This window comes from Grampus griseus, assembly GCF_964374135.1.
Source record: "Grampus griseus genome assembly, chromosome: 2".
Classification (NCBI taxonomy): domain Eukaryota; kingdom Metazoa; phylum Chordata; class Mammalia; order Artiodactyla; family Delphinidae; genus Grampus; species Grampus griseus.
Genome location: NC_139018.1, coordinates 37,016,641 through 37,041,752, shown reverse-complemented (window position 1 = coordinate 37,041,752; position 25,112 = coordinate 37,016,641). Strand labels below are relative to the sequence as shown.

Below are 25,112 nucleotides of genomic sequence, written 5' to 3'. Positions count from 1 at the left end.
CCAGCTCCCTCCTCAGTAACTGGCACCACTGCCACACTGGGCTGGGCCGGGGCTCCGGAAACCTGCATTCACCCAAATGCCCTGACCCAGTACCTAATTGGGGGCATTTCCTGAAGCCAGTGGACAGGAGAGACAGGGAGGGCTTCCCAGGGGAGGCGCTAAGACCTGAGGAGGAGAAGGTGTTGGCAAGGCAAAGGGAGCTCTGGTTGTGGAGTAGGAGAGTGCGTTCTAGGCAGAAGGAACAGCACGTGCAGAGCCCCAGACACATTTGAGACTGCAAGTGGTCAGTACGCTGGGTGTAGAGCTCCAGGCGAGTGTTAAGAGAGGAAGTAGAAGTTTTAAACCAGGGCAAGATCGTGAAACGTCTTACAGACCGTGCTGACGAATTTAAACTTTATTCAGAGGCCACGTGGGGTCGGGGGTGGGGGGGATTGAAAGGTTTTAAATGGGGAAGTAATGGGCCAACCAACAAGGCATGCTTCTCTCTGACACAGTGTCTGTAGTCCTAGCCATTCATGTTGCAAGTGCCCCCTACTCCCAGCTGGGAGAGAACCAGCCGCCTGTCTGAGTGTTTGCCAAGGTCGTGGACTCCCCTGAGGACATACAGCCAAGGAAACTACACCTCCAGAAGCCTCGAACTTCTCTTGTTTTTCAACACAGCCTAACCAAAGACTCTAGTAACCACTGAAGAGCTCTCACTGGTGTGGAAGCCAGGAGTGGTCCAGCCCTCCGCATTTTAGTGGTGGGTTCTAGGAGAAAATATGACTGCTTTTTCTCATTTATTTCAGGGCAAAGGGAAATGATGTGACTGTGCTGTGACATTAGGAAATCACATCAACACAGTGTGGTCTGTGATTCTAAATGTGTTGCCAGATTGAGAGGGAGACTACGGAGACCGGAAGGAGGTACAGACCTAGGTCAGACTGTGGTTTGGGAGCCAATCAGAGGTGCAGTTCAAAGGACAATTTTTAATTGTTACTAGTGATGCTTCGTAGTGATTCCAAATGCACTGTGAGCATAGGCTACTTTTAGAGCTATGGCAGGACACTCACAAAGAGACATCCATCTCACCATCTGATCCGGAGAATGACTTCAGTCAAGTGAAAAGCCACTCAGGCAAGTGTGGGAAGACGTGTCCAGAGGTCAGAGAATAAGGACTAGAGGTTTCGCAGTAAATGCCAGACTACTGCCTAAGAGCAGGCACTACCTGCCGCAAGTTTCAAATACTGAGACATGGTCAGTCTCTCTGAGCCTTAGTTCTCCATCAGTAAAATGATAGCCATGTACCAGATGATCTTTTAGATGTCTTCTAAGCCCCAAATTCTATGATCTTATGATTTTATAATTCTAAGTTCATTTGACTTAGTTCATAGACCTAATCCAAATGTATCCTTTCCTTATCTTAAGGCTCTCTTGTCTCAAATCAACTCAGGCAAACTAACTAATAGGGCAAAAAATGTTGAATTATAGGGATGGGACTGAGGCAAGGTTAGGAGGGAAGCAATTTCATTTGACACTAACTGAAATTGGGTGTTTCTATCTATATTCTCTCATCTTCTAGAGAAGAGAAACCCTGGGAAGGGCTGGTGACCTGAGTTTTCTTTAGCCTGTTAGGAAAGTTAAGAGCCAATGGCTTGTAAGTGGCCAGAATGTTGTGACGGTCCAAGAGAAAACTGAAAACAACTTTGTGTTCTTGTTTAGGGTGGTTCTATTAATGCCACACATTAGATATCCAGCAAGTAGAATGGACTTCAAAGAGCTCTTAGAAAATGTCTGAATGTTTGGGGGAATTGAGGATTTTGTTAAAGGCTATCTAAATGGACTGTCAATAGAATGTATCAACAATGTACTGTTTCTTCCTCTATACCTCTATCAACTTTTTTTTTTAGGAACACAGGTAATAAATCAATACATTCTTGTTATTAAAATAACCTGAAATAATACAGAAGTATACAGCTGTGGAAGATAGCTCTCTTCATCACTACGCCTCCTCTCTGCCCCATCTCTCTTTGGAGGTACCCACCATCACCATTTGGTATCCTTTCATTTCTTTTTTCCTGCCACCTCCTCAGTATTTCAGCACACCTTCCCTCTAAATACCCAATCCTTGGAGACCAGTGATAAGAAGAGGACAAGAAAGAATGAAAAGTTTAGAAATTTCTACATCCACTAACCAACTTGGTGCCAGTGGTCTGAAAAGAAAGAAAAATACAAAAAATCATTCCCTTGAGGTGATATCGTGTACATGCTTTTAGATTCTAACCTACTCTACAACCTGAATATTGCCAGGATGTTGGCAAAAACTCCTGGAAGAAGAAAGTACCAAACTGGTTAACTTTATCATTCCCATGGGAGGTATTTCTCTAAAATGATGACTTTGTGGGTAACCAATCCCAGAAAAATTTTAAAGGAAGTTGTTTCAAAACTGTTGTGTTGACAAAGAGATGATAAAGAGTATATATGCATGATTAGGGAATGACTAAAATCTGGGGAAAAGTGCGTCTACTTACTATATCTATGCTTAAACTTGACAGAGAGACATGTAACTGTGGGCAGAGATTAAGCTTCTGGGTGGTGTTATCAACATGGCATTGTTTCAGGCAGAAAAATAAACGTCATAATCCACAATGGTCACCAAACCAATGTATTTGGTAGACACCACAGTTCTAGAAAATGAACTCTCTATGAGGCAGGAACCACATCCTGCTAGTCTTCAAAACGCTTTTCTCTGTTTTCCTATTAAGCATTTGCTGATAATCCTGAGAGTCTGTGCATTGACTGTAATCAGACACCACTTATCTTCAATGTTATAGCAATGCCTGACACAGAGTATGGCCTCAGTACACATTTATTTGTTGCTTAATTGTGGTCCATTGTTAGTTAGGCCCATTACTGCTTGGTAATTCTTGTACAAAAACTATAGAGTCAAAGCAACCCTGAGTTAAGTAAAGGGTCCTGAAACCTTCTTCGAGATCCTCAAGCTTCTAGAAGAGTCCACAGCAGTGATAACGAGGTGGCTGCTGGGGGGGGGGGGGGCAGGACTGCCTGGCGGGTACACACATGGCTCTGTGGCTAGAGAACCTGTGCCCAGTCCTGGCTTTGGCACTTGTTAAGTGATCTTGGTCCAGTTACTTAATATCTTTCTAAGGTTCAATCTTTCTCATATGTAAAAATTGTAATAATAGTAATATTTTCCTAATAGAGTTGCTGTGAAGATTGAATGAGGTCATGCTTAGAAGCACATAACAAGTACTCAGTAAATCAAAAAATCCTTCCAAACTGATCACGAGCTTTCTGTTTCTTCTGAAGTTACTGCAGCATTTTCAGATGGAAATGTTTTGTGTATGGTGGTATTCAGGGGGCTAGTGATACGTAAAGTCTGATCTTTTCATCTTTTTCTAGATGATTGTACCACATGTAAATAAATGAATTAAGTACAGCTGTGCCTCAGATTCTCTCCAGGACACTCACAATATGTGCTGGTCCTCAGGTTCCATGAGCTATGGTCATGCTCTGATTAGTTTCCCCCGGGAAAAGGTTCAGTTCCTAATTTTCTCGTTTCTATTACAGTTTTACACCTGCAGTAGAACTCAGAGAAAGAGGAAAGAAAGGCAAAGCTGTTCACTTTGCTGAAATTGATGGTCCAGCTTCAGACAGGTAGCTTAACTTAGCACCATGGCAGTGTTGCTGATAGCACCTCTCAGCAGAATGGCTTAAGCCTCTGCAGACTCTAAGAAAATATCATTCCCGTCATCCTAGGTTGAAATGCAAATAGCCATCAAGGAAGGAACATGCACTATTTCACAGTTATGGTGGGAGTTACAATCATCCCAATGATGTATCCCTGTGATAATTCGGCTATTAGCAAATTTTCAGCTTCTTTAAAAAAAAATCTGAAAATGATAGCTATGCCAAAAATAGATGATTTAAATGATCTATTTTGGATCACATTGGTATTTACCTTTTATGTAAGGCAGTGTGCATTCCTCCTACCCCTAGCATAGTAAATATAATGTTTAATAAAATGTATTCCAAAATGATCCTACATTAAATGAAACCCACACATGACACTCAGGGTCTCCTTACTTTATAGTAAACACCCCATGTGCCTCAGGGTAGATAAAATACAACTAAAACCTTTCAAAGCACTACTATAGACTGTTATATCCCCAAAACAGGTTGACAGATAAAAGGTTTGCTTTAAGAGACGACAAGTCACCCAAAGGCTTAGAGAAACGAAGTCAGCAGGGCAATGTTACACTCCTCGATGCTAAATGTGAGTAACTGCTTCATCATCCTTACATGTATTACCTGGTGTCAACCTCTAAGGCAGCTCTTTGTCCCTCTTTCAATTGTCCATCTTCTCTCCTTTCAGATGTTGCTTTGCTTTTGCTACAAGATACTGAGATGCAGCATATCTGTTCTTTTACAACATTTCTGAGGTAGGTAATGCTTGTGAGACATTTTAGATCTTTTATCCTTTATTTTGAAATCATCCCATCTGATAAGTGATGACAAATCTGATCTTTGGAGAAAGGGCTGGCTCTATGCAAGCCATTCTCTCAGGATTCAGTTTCCAAGACTGAGACCAAAGAGAGGAAGCCAGAAGTTACAGGAGCCCCCAATAAAGTCCAGGGCAAGGAGTATGGTGAGCACGTCGTCAGAGTCCCATTGAGACTGCGCTATGTATGTGTTGGTTCAAGGGTACACTCGTTTACTGAAGATCAGTTTTCTCCACTAGTTAGGTTTGGTTAGTTTTCTCCACTAGTTAGGTTTGGTTAGTTTTCTCCACTAGTTAGGTTTGGTTAGTTTTCTCCACTAGTTAGCCCCAACAAGTACTAGGTGTGTGACTCTGGGGCAGCTTTGGGATCTTCCCGAGCCTCAGTTTCCTTGGATACAAAATTGGAAGTAATGGTGTCTCCACGTGGCTGTACGTGGAAGGTGCTTCTCCTGGCAGCTGCACTTGTAAGTGCTCAGTGGGAGTTGGGTATCCTATGCTGTGGGCAGCGCTCACAGACTCCCTCAGCATTCAGTAAAGGCCGCATCTGGCAAACACCTGAGATTCTCTGCCTGAAGCTTTATTCTATGGCAGGAGCACACTCAGCCTGCCTGCAGGGCTACAGGACAAGCTTGGGGCACTAGGAAGTCAGTGCCCGAGAAGCAGCCTCCAATCAGTGATATGCTGGAGGGAGAGTTGGTAGATAAATATCCCAGCTTCCATCTGTCAGGATAACTCTAAGTTTTCTACGCTGTCTCCTAGAGTCCCTCATGGTACTGAACTACATTGGTCCACAGTGATAACGAACTTGTTAACATCCCCTTTCCATCTCACCTCCCCACTCCCCTACTGATGTTTCTTGTGATCACTTCCTAGTAAACTACTTACTCGCAAATCTGTCTCATGGTGTGTTTCTGGGAGAACCCAACCTAGGACAGGTAGTTATCAATACTGTGAAAAAAAAGTCTGCAATGCTCATCTTCATCCTGCTCTCAAGGTATGGTTAAGGAATGCATGCCAGAGTAAGAATTTCCATTTGGGGTTAGAAAGGAAGCAGCAAAAATCTTGTAAGAATATTTAGAAAGAAAACAAAGCCTTCTAGTTTTAAAACAAATGAGATAGGATTGTAAATCGATGCAGTCTTTTTGGAGAGCAAAACTTATGAAACTTTTATGTGCAGATATTCTATGTCCTAGCAATTTCACTTCTAGGAAGTTACTCAGAGATGTGGCTATAAGAATAATTACTGCAGCAATGTCTATAATATTTTTTTAAAACCCAAATATCCATCAGTAGAGGATTAGTTAAATAAATTATGAGCTATAGCATACTTTACCCACCTGTTTAAAAAAGTGAGGAAAATCTATACATGGTATCATGGAAAGAGGTCCATGTTACACAGGTAAGTGACAGAAGCAAGTTGCAAAGACTTGTATATACCGCATTATCCCATTTGTTACCAAAAAAAACAAAAGTAAGGCATATATTCATGCATGTGTATGTGTGCTGGTGGGGGAGGACCTTATATGTGATTGCCTATGTTCTAGAAGGCTTAGGACGAATTCATGCCAAACTCTTAACAGTGGCTACCACTAAGGAGTAGGATAGTGACAAAGGAGTGAGGGGAGAGTCTTTTTACTTGTTACATTTGTGTACTTTTTTTTTTTTTTTTTTTTTTTTGCGGTACGTGGGCCTCTCACTGTTGTGGCCTCTCCCATTGAGGAGCACAGGCTCTGGACGCGCAGGCTCAGCGGCCATGGCTCACGGGCTCAGCCGCTCCGCGGCATGTGGGATCTTCCCGGATCGGGGCACGAACCCGTGTCCCTTGCATCAGCAGGCGGACTCTCAACCACTGCGCCACCAGGAAAGCCCACATTTGTGTACATTTTTTAAACAACAACAAAAAATTACCTGTATTATAAAAACACTTTAAAAATGAAAACTAATTGGTAAGCAAAACTATAATTCAGTTGTGACCTCTCAAAAAATTTTGTTTATGAAAATCAGGTTTCTTATATCTTCAACAGTTATAGTAGATAGAATTTTAAATGGTAAATTAGTTGTGTGATGGGTATGGTAACATGTGTTTCTACCTATTCTTGTGTGCCCATATATTTTTTTATGACAAGCTTTATGTTTGAAATATGTTTTCATTATTTTCTTTTAATCTCCCCATAGGAATAAGAATCTTGACGATTTCCTCATGGCATTGTTGTACTATTTATATTATTACTTGGAAAAAATCTCACAGGAAAAGAAACCCAAAAGCTGTGTGGTGTAAGTAGAATTTTGTAGTGTACTTTATTTTTATTGATTGATTTATTTATTTTTGGCCATGCCACACAGCTTCCGGGATGTTAGTTCCGCGACCTGGGATCGAACCCGGAGCCCTGGCAGTGAAAGCACCGAGTCCTAACCACTGGACTGCCAGGGAATTCCCTGTAGTGCACTTTAAAGCTTTATCACTGCCAGTATTAAAACTAACTTTTGTCTAGGGTAAAGAGATGATGGAAATTTAAAAATCTTGGAGTATGCTAAAACATTTTACAGGGAGGGGTTCACCAGTTTTAAGGCTCACTGAATAATTCAGATGGGTATTCTGTTAACTAAATATTGCAAATAATATAGACCAGCACTGCCCAATAGAAGAGTATGCCCAATATGTGAGAGCCATATATGTAATTTAAACTTTTCTGATGCCATATTTTTAAAATGTAAAAAGATACAGGTGAAATTAATTTTAACAAGATATCTTATTTAACCCAATGACTCAAAAATATTATCATTGCAACCTGTAGTCAATACTAGGAAGTTATTGATGAAATACTTTACTTTTTTGTAGTAAGTGTTTGAAATGGTGTCTATTTTACAAATACAATATACCTCAATTTAGACTAGCCACAGTCAGTGCTCAGTAGCTACATGTGGCTCACAGTTACCATATTGGACAGTGCAGATAGAGATATTGTTTCTGTGTTTGTCTTGCTTACAAAGTTCTTGCTAAAGGCTTTGTAAGCATCTAATGAAAAAAACTAAGAATTTAAAAAATTAACAGATATGACCAAAATGATATTACATATCATAGAAGAAAACGACTTCTTAGGCTACATGTGAAGAATTTAATCACTTTAGGTGGAGGTGGCTCGGAGCTATACAGGGCAAGAATCTGGGAACTCAGAGTCCAGAGCAGAACAATGCCTCTCAGGTTTGGTGAACTTTGCAAGCCATGGAACTTTCCCAGTGCCCAGGCTGCCCTCCCCAGTATATGTGGAACCGACCCAGTGATTTTGCTGTTAGGAATGCTGGATAGAGTCATCAATTTGTTGTTGTAGAATGTTTTCAAAATGCAAAATCCTTGCATATAAACAAGCAGTTTGAAAAATTTTGTGGATAGATAAATGTCTTGGGATAGCAGTTTTGTAAAGAACCAAATAAATAATTCAAACACTACTACTACAGTAAAGCCATTATAATATGCAACATCTAGCAGAGCAGCCAGAGAACATGAAGTGTTTCTGTGGTAGCAAGCAAATGGGCTCAAGCCAGCTGTGGGCTCAGAAGGTTTGAGGAGTCTTAACTATTTCCAAAGAAGAAATTTATTAGATTTTGATAGCATATTAGCTTATATTTTGTATGTTTTTTTCTAATTCTGTGGATTGTTGCTAATCAAGCAGAGACGTTGGGGGGGCGGGATGAATTGGGAGATTGGGATTGACATACATACACTCTTGATACTATGTATAAAATAGATAACTAATGAGAACCTACTGTATAGCTCAGGGAACTCTACTCAGTGTCCTGTGGTGACATAAATGGGAAGGAAATCCAAAAAAGAGGGGATATGAGTATATGTATAGCTGATTCACTTTGCTGAACAGTAGAAACTAACACAATATTGTAAGGCAACTATACTCCAATAAAAATTTTTTAAAAAAGCAAAGACATTGTTTAATTTCTTAATTTATAGAAATAGATAACAGAAGAAAGGTTTCTTAGTTACTTTAAAAATATACTAAAGGGCTTCCCTGGTGGCACAGTGGTTAAGAATCCGCCTGCCAATGCAGGGGACACGAGTTTGAGCCCTGGTCTGGGAAGATCCCACACGCTGCGGGGCAGCTAAGCCCGCGTGCCACAACTACTGAAGCCCACGCACCTAGAGCCCATGCTCCGCAACAAAAGAAGCCACCGCAATGAGAAGCCTGTGCACCGCAACGAAGAGTAGCCCCTGCTCGCCACAACTAGAGAAAGCCCGCACACAGCAATGAAGACACAATACAGCCATAAATAAATTTCAAAAATTATTAAAAAATAATAAAATAAAATATACTAAAAATTATTAGAACCCAGTGATATATGGTAGACTTTCATGGAAGGAATCAGTTACAGAATGACAAAGAAAAATCCAAGCCTTAAAATTAATGGTTCTGTTGTGTGATTCTAAAAAAAGCATAACAACTTTTCATTTTCAAGCTTCCAGTAGTCAGTTGGTTTATTTATTATAATAGAAACAAATATAAATTACATTGAGATATCTGGATATAAATAACTTTAAGAAAAAAATTAATTTCCGTCAAAATAGTGAGGTATAACATAGGGATAATAGTAGCATTCACATTACAGTTATTGTCCAGATTAGATGAGTTAATGCATATTATCTTAGCCTAGTGGTTGGCCCTTGGAAGGAAAGCCTATAACCTGTGAGAGGAGAGCAGGAAGAGTTACAGAAGGATATTAAAGATACACTTTGATGGTCTTAGATGACTAAATGCCCTAATTCCAGAAGAAAAAACCTTATCCCCATTTAACGGATGATGAAACTAAGGCTCAGAGAGGTTAAATGGCTGTTGTACATGCCAAGTTAGTGATGGAGCTGAGGCTAGAATCCAGGTCTCTAACTCCAAAGTCTCTGCCTAAACCACTGTGTGGTGTCCCCACATCCCTTACCAATGAACTCGGCTCTCTGTCCCTGAGTTTATCCATTTGTAATTAGGACTTACATCTTCTGAACAAAGGTACAATTATGTATGCAGTTTTAAACATCATAAGTATTTTCAAGTTATTACAGTCGTTGTAATCATAATTTTTAATGGTGGCATAACTTTCCATCAAGCTACTGTATGTTAATAACTTATTGACCTACCTATTAAGAAGCAATGTAGTATAGTGGTTAAGGGTACAGACTTTGGTGCCTGGCTTCAATCCCACGGGGGGACTCATATGTTAGGTTAATGTCAAATCCTTAAATAGTACTTGGCTCTATTACTACAGCCTGTATTACTACTCCTATTATCCCTCTATTTTATATATTTTGGGAGTCTCCAGTTTTTCTGATAGTCAGATAAATAATAATGGCATTGAATATCTTCATGCGTTAGATTTCTCCCCTAACTTTGGATGATCTTCTACAAAGAATAAATTTCCAGGAGAGATTATTGGATCAAAGTTTATGACCAATTGTATGGCACTTGAAATTATTACTAAAAATTTTTCCAAAGGGTTATACCTGGGTTTATTTTTTATTTATTTATTTATTTTTTCTTCTTTGCGGTACGCGGGCCTCTCACTGTTGTGGCCTCTCCCGCTGCGGAGCACAGGCTCCGGACGCGCAGGCTCAGCGGCCATGGCTCACGGGCCCAACCGCTCCGCGGCATGTGGGATCCTCCCGGACCGGGGCACGAACCCGTGTCCCCTGCATCGGCAGGCGGACTCTCAACCACTGCGCCACCAGGGAAGACCCCTGTGTTTATTTTAAATGCCAGGCTCTACCCAGACCTACTGAACCAAAATCTGGAAGAGGGGTTGCCCTTGGGAATTTGCACTTTTAGCAAATACCCCAGGCAATTCTTACATATATTAAAACTTGAGAACCATTGGCGGAAACGTTTCAAAGCATTTCTTCGTTGTTGTTTGGTTTGCTTTGTTTTCAACAGCAGAAGAAGAGATTAACTATAGGCAGGTCTGGCAAAGCAGGGGTGAGGATGAGGGAAGGCAACAGGGAGGCAGGCACAGTGATGGTCACCGGGGTGCTCGTGGGTGTGTGTGTTGGGTTTATATGATATTTGGGCATTTAAAGTTGGAACCCACCTTATCTATTCCAGAAACTCATTTTATTCCAATTACTCACAGGCCTTCTCACCACAGTGATAATGTTTTGTGCTTTGAAACATCCGTATTATCCTTAAACCCACCACCTTTCCCCACAGCTTATCCTCATGCAGTCAGTCTAGTGGTTAACATCAGAAGGGGCAGGTTGTCTTTCTTGTTTAGAGTGCATTTCGTTTGGCTTTTATCTATCTGAAAATAAAAAGGCAGGGACAAAGTTAGTGACACTTCATTTTTCAATAGCAATCATTGGAATGTATTGTCGGCAATGTTTCCTACTGTACTGTACAGCAAAAATGTCTAAAATTAGGCTTCAGACATGCTGTAACCTAAAAACACGTTGCCTTTTAGAAAGTACATTTGCAATTCAATTGGAACTGGGGCTGTGTTTTCACAGGGAAGCAAGGTGATTGTAATTGATGCCAGAGTTCCCAGAGTGGTATTCCACAGATGCCTCCTTAGCAAACACAGAACTGAGGGTGGACAAACATCGAGTAGTTCAAACATGGAGCCCCCGAACTTAGTAATAACATCAGAAACCCAGGGGAAGCTAAGGTGGGAAAGAGTCTCCATGGCTGTTCTAGCAAAACAGCAGGAAAATTGGCTGCTAACTGCCACAGAAACTAGTATAGGGAATTTGTTAGTTGAGCTGTTCTATATAAATTAGGACTTCCTGTGTATAAAATTGAGGGTACATATACAATTTATAAAGAATCTATTAAAAAAGTGAATATTCAGCATAAACTTGAGATGCTGATTACAATGATAAATATCAAAGGGCTTTGAGGAACTTTCTCTGCCACAGCTCAAATAAAATAAATGAAATGATAAGTGAGGTGTGTTGACTCAGGTTTCTTTCAAAATAGTTTATACTTCTGACTTTTTACTAATTAATATAGACATTTGCCAACATTAATCCAGATTATTGTTTTTCTTTTCAGGGGCCTTGTAGAGAAAAAAGAGATGGAATTGATTATCAGTAAGTTAGAAGCAGCACAGAAATACTTGGCACAGAAGTACTGTGTCCTCGTCCTGGGCTTGGGAATGCCTGATAAGCATCACATGTGCTGCGGAAAGTAAGTCCCCACTTAGGATTTTGTTAGATCTTCACTTGTGTGTAGATCCACATCCTTACAACCCTCAGCTTTGACTTTTGGTGCCCCTGAGAAAGGTTCCTTTTTTGTTGTACAGAATCACTGGCCTCAGCTGAGACTCTGTCCCAAACACATGTGACATCTTGTTTGAGAGAGCCAAATGAGCATAGGAAGAATCCCAGAATCTTGGCTGAAATATTTTTTTCTTTTTTCAAATTAAAGTTGATTTACAATATCGTGTTAGTTTCAGGTGTGGCAGATGTTTTAACAACCTTCTACTATTTGGGTATAAATTTCTCTCAGGTTATATCAGTTCAATGAAATCTTGCTTTCTGCCAGGAAGGCTTCTTGCTGTCCGACAAGGGCCACTTGGCTGCCTTGGGCAGGAGGCCGAGTGATGGGCCAGTGTTGAAGCGGGTATTGGGTGTGTCCCCTCCCCTTCTGCTGCTTGTTTTGCAGCAACAGTTGTGGGTATAAGTGCGTAAGGTGGGAGTTGTAAGATGACCCTGTTTGTGGGAAGGCAATTTTTACCTTAGGATAACAGTTCATTCACTACTGTAATTAAAATTTTAAAGTGTCTTATCACAGGAAAGTTCGGGTTCACAGGAGAGAAAACTCCAATCCTTAACCCAAAATCTCCTTCTCTTAAGTAGTAGTTTCACAACAGGCTCAAGATCCATGCCATGGTCATGGCCGGACCTTTTACATTTTTTAAAAACTTTATTGGAAAAGAACCCAATACATGATTTCTCTCTCTCCACATTCCCCCACATTTTCAAAATACAAATATTTGTATTGTACATACTTTTCTGTGTTCCACATTTTTTCTGTGTACCTTCTTCTATTATTCTGCTTATATAATCTCACCTACCACTTTGAATAACAACTGTAGTCATTCTGTTGTATAATATACCAGTTTGCTTAACCATTCCTCTTGTGTACATCTGTGTGCTTTCCAATGTTTTTGCATTGAATATCTTTATATAAATAACTTTGTTCATTTGGGCTGTTTACTTATGGCTTATTACCCAGAATGCACTTATCTGGAAGGCATGAACAATTTTATAGCTCTTGTTACATATTGCCAGATTGTCCTTTAAAAAGGTTAAAACATTCTTTATCACCATAAGCAATAAGCATACTTGTTTTTATTAGTTTAGTATTTTTGATAGCTTAAAGGTATATAAAAATCTTAAGGATATTTTATTTGACTGAATATTTTTCATGACTACAGAGTTTGTGTTCTTTTTTTGTGTACAATAATTTATTGCCTGTTCCTCCTCTAGTTTTAACCATCTATCAAGTGGAAACTGGGAATTTGTATAATTTATATTTCATATAGCAAGGATTGGTTACTTGTTTTTTCTAGTTTGTTGCTTTCATTTTGATATTTACGTTTTTACACATTATGAAAATGTTTTAAGTTTTTATTTATTTGAACATTTCCACCTTGTTTCTGATGCTATTCAATAGTCATACAAGTTCTTGCATTCCTGGGTTCATTCTGTTCATTTCCAGGCTAAACTCCTCACCTTTCTTTCTTAGTTTTTAAAAATAGGATTAAAGGGCTTCCCTGGTGGCACAGTGGTTGAGAGTCTGCCTGCCGATGCCGGGGACACGGGTTCGTGCCCCGGTCTGGGAAGATCCCACAAGCTGCGGAGTGGCTGGGCCCGTGAGCCATGGCCACTGAGCCTGCGCGTCCGGAGCTTGGGCTCCGCAGCGGGAGAGGCCACAACAGTGAGAGGCCCGTGTACCGGAAAAAAAAAAAAAAAAAAAAGGATTAAAAAAAAAAAGCTTTGATCCATTTGAAATTTGTTATATCTGATCAGATGAGCTATGAATCTAAGATATTTTTTCTTTACTAATAGCCAACTTTCCTGTAATATTTATTAGTGATTTTTTCCACTGTAACATTTCTTGTTTATTAGATGTTGAATTTTTCTAATATTTTAACCCATTTTAGGGAATTCCTATTGAATTTTTTTGATTAGTTTTTCTCTTTTAAACATCAGAACTATACAGCTTGTATTTTGCTTTGCTTTATTCAACAAACATTATTGCTCTGTGGTAATCGTGGTGCTAAGTGCCAGGGTACAAGGAAAATGGTCTCTCCTTTCAAGAACATACAGTCTATTGGAGGAGTCATCAGGTAAGGAGACCAGTGACTGTTGCAATAGAGGTATAGACAGAGATTGGGCACCCAAAGCAGGAAAGGCGAGGAGCAATGGACCTCAGGGAGTGCAGGCAGTGAGCTGGGCTGGAAAGGAGGTGATTTAGCTGAAAACAAGTACTCACTCGTATTACCTCCAGAAACCTTATATTTGGTGATCTTGCCTATTTGAGATCAATTTCACTATTAATCAAGTTCTAAGCAATATCTACCAAGAACCTTTTATTGTTTATTGTATTAAGACCTATACTTTAGCTTAGGAAATAGTGTCATCTTTGCTATATTGAATCCTCTCAAAGAGCTGTAAGTTGTATTCTCCATTTATTCATATTGTTCTTTATTTTGTCCATTAAAGTTTTACATAGTAATCGTTAAAGAAATTTGTGTGGTCCTAAATTAGATTAGCACTTATGTATTCACGTAATCAATTTTTTAAATACCAATGTGAAGTTTGGGTTTATTTATTTGTTTTTAATTGTATAAGTACTTCATGAACATATCCTAAGGGTAAAAAATTTAAATAGTTATGTATATAGTTTATAGTTAGTATTGTAGAGTTAAAAGTTAAAGTCTCCTACTTCCTCCACCATCCTTCAATATCAATCTCTCCCCAGAAGTAAGTACTGTTACTTCTGGCTCGATGTATGTCCTCTTGGTTTTCTATCCGATTATACATATGCACTTACATTGTTGTTAAATACATCGGATTAATGCTATGTTGTCATTTTGAAATGTGCTTTTTTCACTTATAAATCTTGGATATTTTTGAAGATTAATACACGTAGATCTACCATATTCTTTTTTAAAAGTTAAAGTCTCCTACTTCCTCCACCATCCTTCAATATCAATCTCTCCCCAGAAGAGAGATCCCCACATAGATCTACCGTATTCTTTTTTAAAAATGGAATAGTTCTTAAACCATGGATATTATGGACTTATTATCATTAACTGATTATTTCCCTGTTGATGCATGTTTGGTAATATATTTTTGATGACAAAAATATATAAGAATGCATTTGGTTTTATCAGTTTATGTCATAACCAATGACACACATGTTAAACACATTTCCTGCCTATGTAAAATTTTAATTTATCTCCTAGGATTTTCTAGGTATATGATCATATCATCTGTAAAAGGTAGTTTTTAATTTCATTTTTTCCTAGAGTCATATTTAAAATTTTTAATTAGTTATAGTAGCAGCATTTCCTGTATCTAATACCATTAAAGAAGTGCTGAAGTCAACCTTATTTTTTTTCTGTTATAAAAGAGAATAAGCTAACACATGCTATTTACTTATTGTACTGACCCTTAGTTTAAGTGATGAATTATTTATCATGTCGAGAAAATAACTCCTTGTTTCCCTATATGTTCAAAAATAGTTTTGTTCTTTCTTTTTATAAAATTAATGCATAGTCGTGTACAATAATTAATCAATACATAAAAAGGAAAGGGTAAATCTGTTGTCAACAGTTCATTTATTATCCTTTCAGACATCTCTATATGCACACCCAGACACACAATTTTACATAAATAAATAGAATTTATTATTCTATAACATTACACCTGTAAAATATACCCAATAACATACTTAATAGACCAGCTGTGAAAATTACATGATATAATACATAGAAAACACTTAGACCCATCCTTGGCACATACTATGTATTCAGTAAAGTTAGTTATTATTATTCCTTTTTTGTTGTTATTACTGTTATTGCTATTAATCTGTGGAATTTGGTAGTAAACATAACTCTACAACATCACCTTTAATGGCTTCCTGGTATTCCAAATATATTTAACTTATTGATGAACAGTTGGAATATTTCCTTTTTAAATATTAGGAATAACACTGCAATGAACTTTCTTATACCTATATTTGATGTACTTGTCTAGTTTGTCCTAAAGATAAATTTTTTACAGTAGAATTCCCGGGTCAAAGAGAATGCATATTTAAATATGATGTATATGTTTAAATTTTGAAAGTCCTGTTCAAGAATAGATGTTACTATGGACAAGAAAATAAATGGAAAAACAGATAATTTGTTAGAGTAAAGGGACTATGGGCGATTTAAAAAGTGCCTTGCATTATGGAGGACTTCCCTGGTGGCACAGTGGTTAAGAATCCACCTGCCAATACAGGGGATACGGGTTCGATCCCTGGTCCAGGAAGATCCCACATGCCACGCGGCAGCTAAGCCTGTGCAGCACAGCTATTGAGCCTGCACTCTAGAGCCCGCGAGCCAGAACTCCTGAGCCCGCGTGCCACAACTACTGAAGCCCGTGCGCCTAGAGCCCGTGCTCTGCAACAAGAGAAGCCACGGCAATGAGAAGCCGGTGCACTGCAACAAAGAGTATCCCCCACTCGCTGAAACTAGAGAAAGCCCATGCGCAGCAACAAAGACCCAACACAGCCAAAAAAAAAAAAAAAAGTGCCTTGCATTATCAAACAAGTTGTTGCATCTTTTGAGACCTAGACTATGATATTTACTGTTTTCCTGTTCTCTCTTAAGGTTGTATGATTTGTCCCCACTGCTTTGTTATAGTTTGAGAATCTAAAACGCTTAATGAAATTCTATATTATACTTTGCTGTTCTCACCTGGTTTTTCCAATTTATTTTACTTTATTTTTTATCATTACCATTAACCTTTACTAAACATTTTACTCTATCTGCATTTTAATGTCTTTCATGTGAGTGTGGATTTCTACCCTTTCATGTAGTGAACTTTATAACAATTCCACATGGTTCAATTTTTTCTTTTTTCAATTTTTCTGAGTCTTGAAACCTTTTCCTTCCACCTACAAAGAGAAACATCAGGTGGGACAGAGACTGTATTGGTTTAATAACTTCATTGTTTAGTTGGACTAGGTTCTCTCCAGGCTTCTCCAGGGTCTAAGGGGCAAGCATATGTTCTCTCCACTCTTCTTGGCTATTTATAAGGACATACATTGGTCTATAAAGTTTAAAAACAAAAATGCATGTGAGATTTCTCTCAAATAGAGACTTGATATTTATTAATGTTTATATCAATGTATTTTCAGTTCAGGCTCATTGTCTTTGTTTTTTGGTTCTATTTTGGCATTGTTGGCCATTTCTCTTCTCTTGCACCCCTCTTGTCCACAGTGGTAGCTATACTCAGTCTGCTTCCCATGTCTACCATCTCTGTGATTCACTTTGTGTGGTTTACCGTGATTTGGGAATGCCCTCTTAATACATCTCCAGCAACATTCATTCTTTATTCTACTACATCATTTCTGCTCTTGAGAGTTTTCACTGCTATGTTCAGTTCTTTTATGGAGTTGACAGGTTTAGTGCTGTCTTCCAGTGCGGCAGCCATGAAAACGTGCCACTCAGATCTGCTACAGTGCAGGGTGTAATTGACCAGCGGCCCCTGCTGCTGAACTCTGAATCCACCACCAGGTTTGTGCTGAGGCCACTCTTCCCATGGACTGTCTCCAGCCAATGTCTGAGGGCAGCGGGGACACTAAAGCAGGCTCATTCCTGCCAGACATGGGACTCCTCGGGTGGGTGACTGGCTTGAGGGCTTCCCTTTGGCCTGGTCAGAACTTTCTTGTGAGGTGTAGTAGTAGAAGGAATAGAGAGAGATTTAAAATTGGGGATTGATAGTTAAGCATCAAAAAACATTCCTGTGGCCCAAATACAGAAGGCCTTTCCGGGTCCCTAGAGCTGTTGGTAGAGACTCAGCTTGCCACAGACTCCCTTAATTAGGAAGAAGTGGTGTTTTCTTTTCTTGACAGAACTTTTAAGAAAGGTATTATAGTAAAATAATAGCTTTATAAATTTTCCTATTTAATCACTTGTAAAAATCACCTTTTCTCAACATTAATTTCTTCTCTCTTTAAAGTGTCACTTCTAATTAAGAAAACTAGAATTTAAGTTTTGTATCAGTCAGCTCAGGCTACCATAACAAATTGTCACAGATTGGATGGCTTAAATGATAGAAATTGGAAGCCTGAGGCCAGGATGCCAGCATTGTCAGGTTCTGGTGAGGGTCCTCTTCCTGGCTTGCAGATAGCTGCCTTCTTACTGTGTCCCCCATGGTGGAGAGAGAGAACCCTAGTCTCGCTTCCTCTTCTTAAAAGGACAAAAATCCCATTATGGGGCCCCACCTTCATGACCTCATCTAAACCCAATTATCTCCCAAGGGCCCTGCCTCTAAGCACCACCACATTGGGGGGTTTAAGGGCTTCAACATATGCATTAGGGTGGTAGGGGGAGACACAGCCATTCAGTCCATAACAAGGTTAAAAAAACACTCTAAAAATTTTTTTTAAATTTATTGCCCATATTGTTCAATTTTTAAAAGAACATAGGCATTGCAAACTAATTTGGGGATGGAAAACAAACTGTAAATGTATCATAATTAGAGATTTTTAAAAAATAAATTTATTTATTTTTGGCTATGTTGGGTCTTCGTTGCTGAGTGCAGGCTTTCTCTAGTTGTGGCGAGCGGGGGCTACTCTTCGTTGTGGTGCACGGGCTTCTCATTGCTGTGGCTTCTCGTTGCGGAGCACGGGATCTAGGCACGCGGGCTTCAGTAGTTGCAGCACGCAGGTGCAGTAGTTGTGGCTCACGGACTCTAGAGCTCAGGCTCAGTAGTTGTGGTGCACGGGCTTAGTTGCTTCACGGCATGTGGGATCTTCCCGGACCAGGGCTCGAACCCGTGTCCCCTGCATTGGTAGGCGGATTCTCAACCACTGTGCCACCAGGGAAACCCCATAATTAGAGATTTTATCATATCTTTTAGTTTCCTAGATATAGAACCTCCACTTAAGTTGTACTTTTAACAGTACCTTTTTATTACAATATATTTTTTATACAAACTTTTAAAGGAACTCATGTTTGCAAGTGATTGCCTCAGTTTAGTACTAGCTCATTTCCAGGAGATGTTGGTCTTTTTGCTATTGTAGGCAATGTCACCTACTTTCCTCCTGCTTGTTGGATAGCAGTTCGGAGAAGAATCAGTTTGGAGCTCACCAGCCACCATTCACATAACAAATTTTATACAGGTCAAATTGCTGAACAAAGTATATTGAGGAAAACAGATTATAGCATGTCCTTACCAGTAAAAGTTGTTAATTGGCCGTGGGTGTTGATTGTGTCCTTGAATGAAGTTTATATTGCTCTTTTGGTTGTTTTTATCTAGGAGAAGATAAGGACAATGTTTTTGCCAGTTGTGAGTGATTACCTGACTTTAACATATCATTATTTAACTTCTTCCCAATGTGAACAAGCTGATATTCGCATGAGAACATTTTCATGTGTATTTTCTGATTTTTCTCTCTAATGTATGCATACTTAATATTGGACTAGAACACCTTATCCCTGGAGATAAATTAACGATTTCAGTAGAACCAGCAATTTGGGGGCTGTTAATTTAGTGCTTTCATGTTTCTTGAGAAGTAGGAGGACATGACTTTCTATTCTAAATGCATCTGTGAAATCCTGATATTACAAAAACTTTGGCAAAATTTTGACGAACATGTTCAGTAAAAGCTCTCTGTATGGGGCTTCCCTGGTGGCGCAGTGGTTGAGAGTCTGCCTGCCGATGCAGGGGACATGGGTTCGTGCCCCGGTCCGGGAGGATCCCACATGCCACGGGGCGGCTGGGCCCGTGAGCCATGGCCACTGAGCCTGCGCGTCCGGAGCCTGTGCTCCGCAGCGGGAGAGGCCACAGCAGTGAGAGGCCCGCGTACCGCAAAAAAAAAAAAAAAAAAAAAAGCTCTCTGTGTTTTCCATGGTAGATAAGAAAACCTCCTCATGGCACAAGCCATAGAATTAGATCTGATCTTTGGTTATGGCCAATTCTGGCTCCAGCCCCACCTCTACCTAGGAGGTATACTCTCCTCCTCTGTGGTCAGTGCAGCTGTCACCTGACCGGTGACCAAAGAGGCTGGTTGTGGGGACGAGGATGGGGAGAAAGGCGTTTCTTTGAAGCTCAGGTGTTTAAATCATCTTTAAGCCCTCCCCCTGCCACCTCCAGTCACTTGCACCAAGGCCTCTTTTCCCTCCTCCAAACATTCCTTTGAAATTTCTATTCCCTTGTACAGAGCAGGCCTTGACCATCATTTAAACCTGACTTCACCTAAGGCAGCAGGAGGCAAGTGGGAGCACAGTTTTTTTCTCTCTCCAGCCCAGAACCCCATGGGTCTGGCCCTAGGCTTTGCACCCCTTCAGGAGTCACTAAAAATATAAGCTCTCCTCATTTTGGTTTAGAGCTAAGAGTCTAATATAGCAAGAAGGAATAAGAAAGCACATAACAGGCCACTGACAATCTCTGGGTTTACCAACAGCTTGGCTTTCCCCTCTTTCCTTTGGATTCCGCCTTCACGGGTAAATGTACAGCGTCTTTGTTGACCAGCACGGCAGCCAGTTGCCACGTGTGGCTATTGAGCACTTGGAATGTGGCTGGTCCACGTTGAAATGTGCTGTAAGTGTAAAATATACGCTATACAAAAAGTTTAAAAATGAATAAAATATCTCATTGATAATTTAAAATATTGATTACATATTGAAATGATAATATTTGGGGGGTTGGGGTACAATATATTATTAAAATTAATATCACCTGTTTCTTTTTACTGTGGCTCCTAGAAAGTTTTAAGTTACATTTGTGGCTTGCATTATATTTCTATTGGATTGTGCTGTTATCAACCCTGTTTCAATTTGTAGAGGATTTGGGGGGCCTAAGTTTGTTATTTATACTCAGTACATTTCTAAATTTATAACCAATTTATAATTATTATGTACTTATTAAAATTATAGAATATATAGTTATTTTATATGTATAAAATTAAAATATAAAAATAATTTTTGAAAAAAGGAAAACGACTCAGGATTCACCAGCAAGAGGTGAACGGGAAGATTTAAATGTGCTCATTCCCAAATGTACTCATTCTCTGTCTCCATTTCCTGAACTCATTTCAGTTTTACATGCAGAGCTAAATCAGAATGGTCAAAAGAAATTAAAAAAAAAAAAAAGAATGGTCAGAAGAAACTCACTACATTCTGTTCTTAATTTCTGCACTGTGAGCTATATCAGTTTGCTCTGGACTTTAAGAGAGAAAGAAGTCCCAGTTTTGTGACAACTTGAGGGAAAGGAGAGGAGGTTCATGGTACCTTCTCTTCTAATGTTTGAAAAAAGAAAAATGAAAGAAAAGGAGAGAAAGTGTGTGTTTCCTGGTCAGTCGCTCTGTCATTTCAAAACCTTGCTAAGATGGTGCTGGTTTGGGTTGTGCCAGCATAAATACTGCTCTAAACCTTCTCTCAAGGACACAGGCCAACTCAGTATCCCAAAACCAGAGTTTGGTTGGTTTCCGCTTGACAGGTGTGCAGGGTCTCTGGTTTCAGCTGGCAGAGGCAGTGGAAGGGCGGGAATACCACAGAAGCACTCTTGTTGGGTAAAGGCTTTAGGTGACACAGAAGGAGGCTTGTCCTAAAAAGTTTCTGCTGGGCTCTGTTGTTTAATGGTTTCATCTCTAAAACATCTTAAAGAAAAAGCTTATTTTCCTAGCATTCTGTGTTACAAGGACAAATGTGGAGACCTGACAGGCCTGATTTTTAGTTCAGACTCTGTTCCTAACTAAATATGTCTTTGGACTTCGGTCTCAACATCAGTCTCCCCACGTGTACAGTGGGAATAATCATGCAGTCTTGTGAGAATTAAATGTGATCATAAATGTAAAGGGCTTAGCATAGTATTTGGCACATAGTCCATATTTAGTAAATGTTCACTGTAATTACTGTTGCCTTAATTCTTTGTTGAAGACTTGCACGTGAGGAAATGAAGCATCTGCCAGTAAAAGCTGAACCACCTCTTCAGTGGTTCCTCCAAATGGAGGGCTAGTTTGGGCCCATACAGACCATGAAGTCTCTGTGAAAAAGCTGGAGGTCCTGAGGAGTTTGGGTCAACTTCCCCAGACCATGGGAGTCGGGACAGTTCTGGAGAACCTGTTACCAGGGCCAATCCTAGGAGTCAGTTACTCCAAGGAAACCCAAAGCAAAAGGAGAAGCAGACCCAGGACCAACCTTGGAGTGCCCTGGGTCTGGCCTTGGCCCCCAAGACTGATCAAGTGACTGCAGGTGCACAGCCCCGTCATTCAACTCTCAAGTCCTCCCCTGGCCATGCCTGCTTTCCCAAGGCTGGCAATCAGAATTAGAATGGCCTGTGTTCTGAATGGAGAGGGAGGCCAAGTTTACTAAGTGTGCCCGTGCCAGTACCCTTAACACTGAATTTGTGTTGCAAGGACTCTTGGGCGTTTGCCTACCTTTAAGAGACAAGGCTCGGTCTACATACTTCATTCAGAAGGAAGAGCGCACTTTTCTTCCCAGCCAGTTGATTGTATGGCATAGATAGACCTGTGTCTGTTTTGTTTCTGATTCTTTCTGTACCCAATAGCCATAACCATTGTTTAAGATTTTTTTTTCTTTTCCTTTATTTTAGACTTAGCCTCTAGTTCTTTACTTCCATACCTACTAACACCCTGTGTTACCTCTCCACCACCTTTCCACTCTCCTCATCTCCCTAACACTTACATTACTAGAAACATTTGGAAGAATATAGCGAGGGCTGGCTTGTTTATCCTGAATTTATATTGATTAGCTTTTTTATGAACCCCACTTTAGTGGGGTTTTTTTTAGTTTTTTTAATAGTTGATTTATTTCTGCTGTATAGCAAATTGATTCAGTTATACATATATATACATTCTTTTTCATGTTCTTTTCCATTATGGTTTATCACAGGATATGTTGATTAACTTTTGACCAAACACTAGAGGTTTTGATCTGGGTAACCTAAGAAGCTGAAGAAAAAGACATTGGCATTCATTATCAATGCCTTTTTTTTTTTTTTTTTTTATCCCGGTACGCGGGCCTCTCCCTGTTGTGGCCTCTCCCGTTGCGGAGCACAGGCTCCGGACGCGCAGGCTCAGCAGCCATGGCTCACGGGCCCAGCCGCTCCGCGGCATGTGGGATCTTCCCGGACCGGGGCACAAACCCGTGTCCCCCGCATCGGCAGGCGGACTCTCAACCACTGCGCCACCAGGGAAGCCCTATCAATGCCTTTTGATAGCATTTATGTGACTAAATAGATACGGGACCACAGGTAATGATCTGCAAAAGGCCTTTTGAAGATAAGGGGTTGCCTAGGTCACTGAAATATTGAACTTCCCTTTCCAACCTATAGTTGTGATTTGTTATATTTCAGGGGGAAAATATCAAATACACAAAAAGACTGGAAATTCTTTGAGGTGAGTCACTTACGTTTAGGGGCTCTGCTCTTTGATATGAAACATGAAGTATAGCAACAAGCGATAGACATTTGTCAGGCACCTGTTTTTAATGAATATCCTTTCTACAAAGGATACTAATAAGCTGTGTGCCACTCCTTAAATCTTTGGTCTGATTTGCCTTCTGCAAAGGTGAGTACATGTATAATTTTCCGCAGCCCTTCAGGCATGTGGAGAGAGCAGGGCACCTGGGTTTGCGTCTGCTCAGTAGTGTTCTATAGACAGGTGGGAGCTTTTCATGTCGTAACTGTGGGTTCCGATTCTTGTCTGTTTCTGTCGTAGTCCTTTTATACTTTCTGTACGTATGTAGCCTGGATTGTCTTCCGACGTCAACACTTCACAGAGATTGAGGAAGAAATAGGGAGGCTCTTTCGTTCCGACATGTTCAACATTCCTCGAAGGAAGCGTGAGGATGAAGAGTCAGGAGGGGAAAAGAAACGCATGACTTTTGTACAATTCAGGTATGACCTTTTGACTCTCCTAAGCTCAAGGACATTTCTAGAAAACAAGATGATGTGACCTAAATGTCACCCCCACCCCCAGGAGAATGATGGCAAAGCGCCCAGCGATGAAAAAAGCCATTAACATGCGCTCTCCAGTCATGTCTACTCTGCTGCCCTCTCTCAGAGAAAAAGCTCAGAATATCTCTGACAAAAAGTACCGCCAAGCAGGCATGAAATTCCCAGTCTGGATGCAAGAGCACAAGGAAAATCTGGACTCTGTGCACATGCCAATGTAAGTGGCCCAAGGAGAGAGGAAGGAGAGAAGGCTGAGTGTTGCTTCCTAGGTGGGACCCAGGAGGGGCAAGGGCTCAGACATGGTGCCTCTGCCAGAAAGCTGAACAAAGCTGGAAGCATCGTCTTCCTACCATCCCCTGCTCCTCTCAACATGTTTTCTTTCCAGATCAGCTCTTGGTATACCCATCTAGACTAGAAAAAACTACAAAGTTATGCTAGACTTCAAATAGTTCTAATTTGGTGAAGTGAGTAGCAGACTTTGTAAGACTGAAGTTTTCCTGTTAGAAGAGTCATCTTTGGGAAATAAGGGAAGGACCAGTACAAAATCTTGCTATGGGTCGAGTTTTTGAACCCATATTTAAGAAATAGATGTGTGTGTGTGTGTGTGTGTGTGTGTGTGTGTGTGTGTATCAGTCTTAGTTTTATACACATGCACAAGTCAGCCATATACTGGGTTGGCCAAAAACTTTGTTTGGGTTTTTCCATAAGATGTTACAGAAAAACCCAGACAAACTTTTTGGCCAACCCAATACCTTAGTCTTTGGCCTCAGCAAATATTCAGCTATACCAATAATTCTTTCCACAGAGTTGGCATCCTGGGGGAGCCTCGATGTCAGTTCAACCCCCATACCCTTATCCCGCTCGATACAGAGGAAAGCATGAAGTCTGGGGGACAGTCTTCCATGATAGAAAGAAATAACATGAGGATTCAGGATACACTGGACTTAGTCATGAGAACGCTGTCCTCTCAAACAACATTCCCTAAATAATCTGTACATTCCATCTCTGTAATTAATTCCTGTATTTGAAGTAAACTACTTTGACTTAATCACTTTATACAGGACTAGTGTTTATTATTAAACTTTAAAAATTGTTCAAATTATTTTGTTAAAAGTTCAACAATAGACTAAAGAATTCCAGAAAGCTTTTGAAAACCTCCTTTTCCTATATTTAATAGTTTGCTTTGTTATTTATTTACTTCCTTGGCTTTTACATGACCATTTAGAGTAATGTATTAGGACATTTAGTCAGTGTTCTAGTGGACTAGTGAAGAAACATTCTGTTTATTCATTTCTAAATTCCTTTTTGTTTCATGAGAGAGTGTAATTGGTACATTTGAAAACAAAATTTCATAAAAAGGCAAATTAAATATTTTTAACGTTAAATCTCTTTCTGGGGCTTCCCTGGTGGCACAGTGGTTGA

General features: G+C 40.0%; 1 protein-coding gene across 1 annotated transcript in view; it reads left to right on the top strand.

Annotated features, from left to right (window-relative positions):
* The window catches only part of PPP1R36 (protein phosphatase 1 regulatory subunit 36), a gene marked incomplete at both ends in the record, with an annotated part of 31,265 nt that extends 6,586 nt beyond the window's left edge, over window positions 1–24,679 (top strand). Inside the window, 9 exon segments of the mRNA XM_082649363.1 lie at window positions 3,571–3,657; window positions 4,179–4,276; window positions 4,376–4,442; window positions 6,677–6,775; window positions 11,542–11,676; window positions 23,091–23,133; window positions 23,455–23,633; window positions 23,716–23,907; window positions 24,496–24,679. Of these exon segments, the coding sequence (XP_082505489.1) occupies window positions 3,571–3,657; window positions 4,179–4,276; window positions 4,376–4,442; window positions 6,677–6,775; window positions 11,542–11,676; window positions 23,091–23,133; window positions 23,455–23,633; window positions 23,716–23,907; window positions 24,496–24,679 (1,084 nt within the window).
* Window positions 24,680–25,112: the final 433 nt, after the last annotated feature.